Source organism: Suncus etruscus, chromosome 5, assembly GCF_024139225.1.
Source record: "Suncus etruscus isolate mSunEtr1 chromosome 5, mSunEtr1.pri.cur, whole genome shotgun sequence".
NCBI lineage: Eukaryota > Metazoa > Chordata > Mammalia > Eulipotyphla > Soricidae > Suncus > Suncus etruscus.
The window spans coordinates 21,443,352-21,451,873 of NC_064852.1; the positions used below are offsets into that span (position 1 = coordinate 21,443,352).

General features: G+C 59.5%; 2 protein-coding genes across 2 annotated transcripts; one reads left to right on the forward strand and one right to left on the reverse strand.

Moving 5' to 3' along the window:
• Window positions 1-994: 994 nt before the first annotated feature.
• On the reverse strand, window positions 995-4,525 carry FBXW5 (F-box and WD repeat domain containing 5). The gene is made up of 9 exons (XM_049773653.1): window positions 4,368-4,525; window positions 3,501-3,716; window positions 3,180-3,337; window positions 2,890-3,064; window positions 2,655-2,803; window positions 2,120-2,564; window positions 1,899-2,046; window positions 1,609-1,821; window positions 995-1,515 (listed from the first exon to the last, which is right to left on the reverse strand). Exons 2-9 carry the CDS (start codon window positions 3,691-3,693, stop codon window positions 1,272-1,274), a joined length of 1,725 nt encoding a protein of 574 aa, XP_049629610.1. The 5' UTR covers window positions 3,694-3,716; window positions 4,368-4,525; the 3' UTR covers window positions 995-1,271.
• Window positions 4,526-4,619: 94 nt separating this feature from the next.
• On the forward strand, window positions 4,620-6,257 carry C8G (complement C8 gamma chain). The gene is made up of 6 exons (XM_049773718.1): window positions 4,620-5,133; window positions 5,216-5,352; window positions 5,464-5,534; window positions 5,805-5,912; window positions 6,011-6,112; window positions 6,178-6,257. The coding sequence occupies exons 1-6, from the start codon at window positions 4,993-4,995 to the stop codon at window positions 6,222-6,224; spliced, it is 606 nt and encodes a 201-aa protein (XP_049629675.1). The 5' UTR covers window positions 4,620-4,992; the 3' UTR covers window positions 6,225-6,257.
• Window positions 6,258-8,522: the final 2,265 nt, after the last annotated feature.

The following is an 8,522-nucleotide window of genomic DNA, read 5'->3' on the forward strand; positions in this document are numbered from 1 at the left end:
AGGTAACTTTTTGTGTGTGGGGCACACATCCAATTGTGCTCAGGGTCAGAGGGCCATATATGGTAATATGGATGCAGTCTGTGCCGACTGCATGCACTGCCAGTGTCCTCCCCACCATTCTTTCTCTCCAAGACAACTACAGATAACTTTACAGTCCCCAAGACTGACACTAGCATCCAGGAACTTGTTTTGGGACCAGTCAACGCACTCACATCCAGGGGCTTAAGTCTTGTGGGGTCAGTGCTTAGACCCATGGATACTCCCTGATTTGGTGCCACAGGAGTGAACCCTGGGTGTGGCCTAGGGCTTTGGGGGACAGTGGCCTGGTGGCAGAGGATGTACTTGTATAGCCAACACAACTCAGTTCATTCAGCTGAAGGTTACCTGGAGCTAGAGCCTGTCAGGAAAATGCATCGAGGTGCCAAAGGCCTCTAGCACAAGTGCTGACCTCTTTGGGAAGGAGAGACTGCGGGGAGATGGTTGGGCTTATAGCAAGTATGTCCCCTTTGTGTCCCCCTGGCTGTCAGGGCATGTCTAGGACTCCACTCCCTGCCACACATGGCATGGGGATGATGCCGACACGGCAGGTTCAGCCTTGTCCTCTGTTGTCATTGCAACGGGACCCTGATGCACCCCACCTTCAGCTTTTGAGAACTTGCTGGGGCTGGGGCACGGCCCTTATCCACCTTTCCTCCCCGTGTCTCTGACTCTTCCCATAGGAGCACTCTGGGGGTCCAGACTGCACCTGGTGAGGTTTGTGGTTCCATTGCCCATAGATGCTGTGAGCCCTTCACTGTCCCAACTTGCAGCTCAGGTAGGCTGGAGTGATACTGATCACCCAGACTCTCAGCTCAGAGCTTCTGGGACCACTTGGTACTTCTACTTGCCCCTGTCATGTAGATGCAGCTGACCTGGCCCCCTGGCTCACACTGCTGTTCAAGGCCCAGCTGGGAGCATGCCCACTGCCCCTGGGCCCCTCAGCAGAGACCATGGCTGTGCTGTCATCAGTTTAATCAGACCCTCGTGAGGAGTGACATGCAGCTGGCCCTGCCCACCCTCCGGGGAGAGCCAAGTATGGCAGGGCAGGGTAGGGATGAAGAGCAAAAAGGGCCAGTGTTCTGTGAACCCCACACCGACACGAAGGTGCTCCCTTCACCATGGGTGGCTGAGTTCTGGCTGTGGAAGTGTGTGCAAGTGATGGGTAGGGCTGGCCCCAGAATCTCTGGCATGCCCGTGCCCATTGGAAAGGTCCGTCACCTTCAGGCTGGCCTTCAAGGCCTCTGACCCGCAAACCAGGAGAAGAAAGGGCGTCGGCGCAGGGGCGGGGCTCGGCCAATGCGCACCGAGCGTGGAGACCGCCAGGCCTTAATGGTGGCATCATCACTGGCTGTCAGCAGTAGCTCCTGCTCTTGCGGGCTGAAGACCACCGAGTTGACCACATCCTGGTGGCGCAGCTTGGCCAGGCAGATGTTGTAGTGGCGGTCCCAGATGTAGCCATGGCGATCCTCTGCCCCACTGCAGGTAAGGAGAGGAGAGGTAAGCCCAGGTAGGGTGGGGGGATCTGGAGGTGAGCCCAGGCAACCTGCCCTGCCCCCCCAGCCACTCAACCTGGCCACGAAGTCCCGGCTGACATCGAGGAAGATGAAGAAGCACTCGTCGTTGGGCGTGTAGGCCCGGTGTGCCCGCAGTGCCCGCCTCACCTCCCGCATAGTCTTGAGGTCAAACACCAGTAGGTCTATCTCCTCAGCAATGGGAGGTGGCTGCATCGGGTCGGCAACCACCGAGCCTCGTGGCCAGGCACGGCTGTTCACATACAGGTACCTGGGGAAGGCCAGGCATGCTGCTGGCTCTGCCGCTTCTTGGCAGGTGCCCCCGCCCAGGACCCGTGGGGGGCCCACCTGTTGTCAGGGGACAGACCCATGCCGATGATGTGTCCGTGCACATCAATGACGTGGTCCAGTGCATCGAAGAAGGCGTCTGAGCCCCGGCCCTCGCCCAGCACAGGCCCTGCTGTCGTCATCTGGTGCGGCAGGATCTGCTTGATGCCTGTGGGAGGGGGATGGCGCGTTGGGACTTGCCCCCCCCCATATTTTTCCCCACACCCCACACCCATTTGTACCGATCTGGTGTGGAGAGTAGGTGAGGCAGCCAGTGGTGAAGATAAGCAGCTTGTTGAGGGTGCCTGCCGCACCACGCTCCGGGGGCTTGGTGCGGCCTCGCGCCAACAGCTCAGCCACCTTGGTCTCCAGCTCGCGCTCCGACAGCGGTGGCTGTGCGTGGCTATCCAGGATCCCGTGGAGCAGGCGCCGGAGTCCCTCCTTGGCTCGGGCCGGGCCGGGCCCCGACGCCTCTTCCTGCTCCTGCTCGTCCTCGTCCTCGTCTTCCTCACTGCCTAGGTCAAAGGTCCGACAGGGAGCTTGGGCAGAGTCTCCTGCTTCTAGCAGCAGGTCCGGGCTGTCGAAGCGGCTGCAGTCTGCCACCATCACTGTGCGAATGGTGCTGGCATTGAGGTTCTGGATCTTGAAGAGCCGCTTCACCACGTTCACGTTCTCTGACTCCACGTCCTGCCAGGGAGAACATGAGGGGGTGGGTGGGTGGTGGGCAGGGTAGGAGGTGCCCGCTGTGGCCATGGTGGGTACCTGCCCTGCTCGCACCTGGAAGGCATTATTGAGCCAGAGCACTGAGCAGGAGGTGATGTCCCCTATGCGGTGCAGATTCCCGGAGATGAGGCTGGTCTCTGTCAGCCAGCAGCCGAACACATCATACGGCTTATTGCGCACACGGGACAGCAGAGCGAACGTGTCTGCGGGAGAAATGGGGAGCAGGGTCAGCAGAGAGGGGTGGGTACGGGGCAGGACAGTGGTCAGGGCAGCTCCCCTTCGTGCTCACCCAGGCTGATGACTGCGATCTCCCCAGAGGAGGAGTTGTGGGGCCCCAGGAACACCCCTGAGGCCAGCAGCAGCGAGTCATCCTGGTTGAACTGGGAGAACTGGGTGTAACTCCAGTTGTAGGGCCGCATATCCGCACTGTGCAGCAGGGAGATGGTCAGGTCGTTGCTCCAGACCTGCGGGCAGGTCAGCGGGCTGGGACACACTGGCCCTCCTTCTGGCAGGCCGCCCCTGCCTCCAATCCTGGTGCAGTGGGGGTCCCAGCTTGGCCCTGCCACCCTCTACCCTCACCTTCACGGTGCAGTCCTTGGAGCAAGAAGCGAACTGATAGCCTGAGTGGGAGAAACTGAGATGCAGCACCTGGTCCGTGTGCTCCCTCAGCGTCTGCACCTCCACACAGGGCACTGTGTCGTAGAGCCTCTGGAACTCCTCGTACCAGGACGTGGCCGCTGTGTGTGTGGGAATGTGGGGGAGCAGACGGTCAGTGCAGGGATGCTCTCCGGCAGGCTTGCCCAGTCTCCTTGCATCTCCGCTCACTCCTCCTGGGCCGGGCCTGCCTCCCCCACACCCACCCAGCCCGGGGCACACGGGGTTGCATGCAGCTGGGCTGACCTGGGTGCCGGGGTACGTCCCGAGCCACTCGGTAGTAGCGGTAGAACTGCTCCCTCCACAAAAACTCGTCCCGGGACACGGCCTGCCATTGCCGGCACACCAGTCCTGCGGCCAGCACGTCCGCAGGACCCAGGCTCAGGAAGATCTGGTAGACGAGGCAGTCGGGGAGCAGGGGCGTGCCCCCCTCATCCATCGTGACATTCTGCCCAGGCGGCCCTGCAACCGACGCACGACACGGGCTGCAGAGGGGCGGCTTCCCAATCCCCGGGCCCCAGCCAGGCAGCTGTGCATCTGACAGAGGGGTCCGTGGGTGGAGCCGGCGGACCTCCCCAGGAAAGGCGGGGCGGGTGGGGGACATTAGGATGTAGAGCGGTGACACCGCCCTCCCAAGAACTCGTCACTGACACTTTGTCGGGGCCAGGGCGCCGATAAAAGGATAAGAGTCGTGCCAAGTGCCCCGGGCAGTGCCGGGCAGCCCCTGGCTTCGGTCCCAAGGCCCTGGTAGAGGCGGGACGGGACGGGCGCCTCGCACCCTACTGCGGGGGCTGCCCAGGGCGGCTCTTGGGTCCCGGCAGCCCTGGGCAGGCCGGGCGCGGACCGTCCCGGTGCCCCATTCATTGGATCAGCATCTGGGCCCGGAACGACCTCCGGGGCCCGAGCAGGGTTCCTGGGGGTTGGGTCTGGGTCTGGGTCTGGCTCCTGGAGCCCAAGCAGGGTTCCGGGCGTCAGGGGCCGGGGCTGAGTGCTGAGGCCCGAGCAGGGACCCGGGGGCTCAGGGGCCGGGGCTGAAGAGGGTTCGGGGTCCAGGACCCAATGAGATTCTGGGGGCGGAGAACGCTGACGCCGCCCGGGCCGGGCAACACTCACCGCGGCCGCCTCCGCCCGGTTACGCGGCCCCCGCCCCGGCGCACGGCTCCGGCCCACGGATCCTCTTCCGCCCCCGCCGCCGCGTCTCCGCGACTCGGCCCGCCAGGCTGCCGGCCCGAGCCCCGAGACATCGATGGTGGCCCAGGGCCCGAGCGGCTAGTCCCGTCACCGAGTCCCGCGTCTGCGCAGAGAGGCGCCTTCCAGGCGCACCGCCGTCCTCCGCCAACAGCGCTCCCTAGCGGCCGGGCGGGCTCAGGGCCAGGGGTTCGAGCCTCGCTCCAGCAGCTTCTGCAACCTTCTTCTTTTTTCTTGATTTTATGTAGGCCGTCCAGTTTCTGTCTAAGGAGCTAGTGCAGGGGAAGAGGCGATCATGTTTAAAGAACCGTGGGGCCGTGACCTTGGAGCCAGAGATCGATTCCGACTTTGTACACACACAGTGCCAGGCAGGGCCCTGCTGGGAAGTGCAGGGTCAAAGTCGGCTTTCCAGGGCCCAAACTCATGAGAAGACTGGGGGACCCTGATCCAGGCTTCGAGAAGCTGGTCAGACGCTGACGGGCCCTGGACAGTCCACTCCAGCCCTGCAGTTGGCCGTCCTGCTGGTCTTGTCACTACTGTTGCTGCCACCATGCTGTCCCTCAAGACTGCTCTCCTCTTGACTCTGTTCCTGTTTGCCTGCTCGCTGGGCCAGAGGGCTCGGAGACCAAATCTTGCAGCCCCCTCCCCTATCAGCAAGATCCAGCCCAAGGCCAACTTTGACCCTGCTCAGGTAGAGTGAAGGAATGGGGGTGCAGCTTGCAGAGTCGAGCCCAGGAGTCTCAGGGTTTGTTGCCTCATGTGGTCTCCCCCAGTTTGCAGGGACATGGCTGCTGGTGGCTGTGGCCTCCTCGTGCCGCTTTCTGATGGAGCAGGGGCACCAGGTAGAGGCCACTTCCCTGCATGTGGCTCCCAAGGGTGCAGCCATGGCTGTCAGCACTTTTCGGAAGCTGTGAGTTCCCTGCCACCCTTTCCCGCCCCTGCCCCCCACCCCAATCTCTGGTGTGGCATGAACCTGCTTCCTTCAGACCAGTCCCCGATATACTGTGCTTCCTATCCCCAGGGATAATGCCTGCTGGCAGGTGAAGCAGCTCTACAGAGACACAAAAGTCTCAGGCCGCTTCCTGATCCAAGGTAAGTCAAAGAACTGAGGTTGGGCCGGAGAGATAGCATGGAGGTAAGGCATTTGCCTTGCTTGCAGAAGGACGGTGGTTCGAATCCCGGCATCCCATATGGTCCCCCGAGCCTGCCGGGGGCGATTTCTGAGCGTAGAGCCAGGAGTAACCCCTGAGTGCTGCCGGGTGTGACCCAAAAACCAAACAACAAACGAAAAACTGAGAGTGGGGGGGGGTTAAATAATGGAGCTGGATCTGGGAGGTTCAGCACTCACCCTCTTCTTCCCAGCTCGAGGTGCTCGTGGGGCAGTGGATGTGGTGGTTGGGGACACAGATTACCAGACCTTTGCCATCCTGTACCTGGAGCGGGCACGACGTCTGACGGTGAAACTGTATGGTATGTCCGGGATCTAGGGAGATTTGGGGATCAGGGCCCAGCTCTGGGAGCAGGGAAGGATGGCTGGTGGGTGTGCACTGAGTTGGTGTGCTCCACAGTCCGCTCCCTCCCTGTGGATGACGAGGTGCTCAGCGCCTTTGAGCAGCGGGTACGTGATGCTGACCTGCAGGAGGAGCACATCATCTTTTTTCCTAAGTATGGTGAGTGCCTGGCTTGCCCCACGGCCCTGGCCTGCTGCTGCCCCTCACACGGCCTGGACCCCCAGGGTTCTGCGAGACTGCCGACCAGTTCCACATCCTGGACAGCGAGTGACTGCCTGGTGGCCAGGACTGAGCCGGGTCTCCTGCTGAGAAGTGAGGAGGTGACTGGCAAGGACAGGAGTCCAGAGGGAGCCCTCATGGTCCGACCCCCACTGACTTCTGTCAGCTGGAACTGGGGCTGTGCCTCATTAAACGCGTGCTGCAATTGGTTCTTTCTTCCTTGCAGGCTCCATCTAAACTCTTAGTAGGTTCCTCACAGTCTCCTCATAGGTTCCTTGAAGATTCCTCCGGGCTCTTTGTCTTTTCCTAATTCCTTGGGTTTCCTTGCAGGTTCATTGTAGGTTTCTCATCGGATCCTCAAAGGCTATTCACAGGTTCCTCAACTACCTGTTTTTCTATTTTTTGTTTGTTTGTTTTTGGGTCACACCCTGCAGTGCTCTGAGTTACTCCTGTCTCTAGGCTTAGAAATCGCTCCTAGCAGGCTCGGGGGACCATATGGGATACCAGGATTCGAACCACCGACCTTCTGCATGAAAGGCAAACACCTTGCCTCCATGCTCTCTCTCCGGCCCCCTTCAACTGCTTTTCATAGGTTCCTTGTAGGCTCCTCACAATCTCTTTATAGGCTTCTTTCTCACAAGCTCTTTGTAGGTTCCTCCCAGGCTTTTAGTAGATTCATCACAGGCTCCTTACAGGGTCCTATTAGGTTATTCACAGCTTACTCACTGGCTCCTAGTAGCTTACTCACAGGATCCTTCTAGGTTCATCACAGGCCTTTCAGTAGCTCCTCACAGACTACTCATAGTTTATTTATAGACTCATTATAGGTTCCCCACAGGATCCTCATAGGTTTTCCCCAGACTTCTCTTAGGTGCCTCAGGTTCCTGGACACCACAGCCTGGGCAGGGTGATCCTCATGGGAATGGTGAGTTTGGCTCAGTTCTGGCCACTCTCCTGGGTTTCATTTTCTCCCAAGAGCTCCTGTCCCATTGACTTCTCTTTTGCTTGTTTGTTTGTTTTTGGACACACCCAGCAGTGCTCAGCGGTTACTTCTGGTTCTGCACTCGGAAATCAATCCTAGGGACCGAAGAGATAACATGAAGGTAGGGCATTTGCCTTGCATGCAGAAGGACGGTGGTTTGAATCCTGGCATCCCATATGGTCCCCCGAGCCTGCCAGGGAGCTATTTCTGAGCATAGAGCCAGGACCCCTGAGCGCTGCTGGGTGTGACACAAAAGACAAACAAACAAAATCATTCCTGCCAGGCTCAGAGGACCATATAAGTGCTGGGGATTGAACTCAGGTTCGTCCAGGGTCAGCTGCCTGCAAGGCAAACACCCTGTCGCTGTGCTATTGCTTTGGCCCCTGTCCTGTTGACCTCATGAGCTATCCTAGACCCCAGCCCATCCTGAACAAGATTTTTCTGGGCTTGTAGGAGTGAAGCAGAGCCATTTGTTGGGTGGTTACCCCAGCCAATCTGATTCCTGTGCCAGGAATGGGGTGATCCCAGTAACTCTGGGACACTGGCAGTAGTGCAGCCCTGAAGAGGAGCCACTTCTGGAGGATTGGGTTGAAACTGGGCTTCTGGAGCCTGTCTCCAGGTTGGGGATGGGGTCTTGCATCACTGCTCTGTGGAGCCCTGTATCGATGGGGTCAGAATTGAGCTGAATTCTTGGAACCCTACTGGTCCCAGGACCCCAAATTCACACTCTTGCCTTTTCTTCTCCCTGCTCCTGCCTGCAGCTCAGCCCTGACCTGGGAATGTTGCCAAGTCCCAAAGTATATCATGCGCCCATTCCTGGGTTGCCTGTGTCCAGCTCTCTCACAGAGGGTATATTATTTAGCCAAGGGCAGCTTGGATGAGGTGGTCTCCAGAAGAGACCACCATGCCCCCCAGGATGCCGGGCTCCTGGGTGGACAAAAATGCATTCCATGGCCAACAGGTCAGGGAGCCCTATAAGAATCATCCCAGATATAGCCCTGGCCTATACTCAGTGCAGCCAGGACTCCTATTACAAAGTCTGATGCCAAACGGGCTCTTCAACCCTGCCTGACTCCACATTCTGGGGCACCCCCTGAGCATGGCCCACGCAGCCTCAGATGCCCTATTCAAATACAGGAAGGCAAGAACTTATCCTCACTTCTTCTCACCACCCATCTGTGACCTGGGGGCCATGCTCAGCCTGCTTGGCAATGTTTGCTAGAAGGTTCTTTGTATGTATGTGTGTGTGGTTTTGGGGCCATGCCTGGCGCAGTGCTCAGGGGTTATTCCTGGCTTTGTGCCCAGAAATAGCTCCTGGCAGGCTTGGGGAACCATGTGGGATGCCAGAGATCAACATGGGTCGTTCCC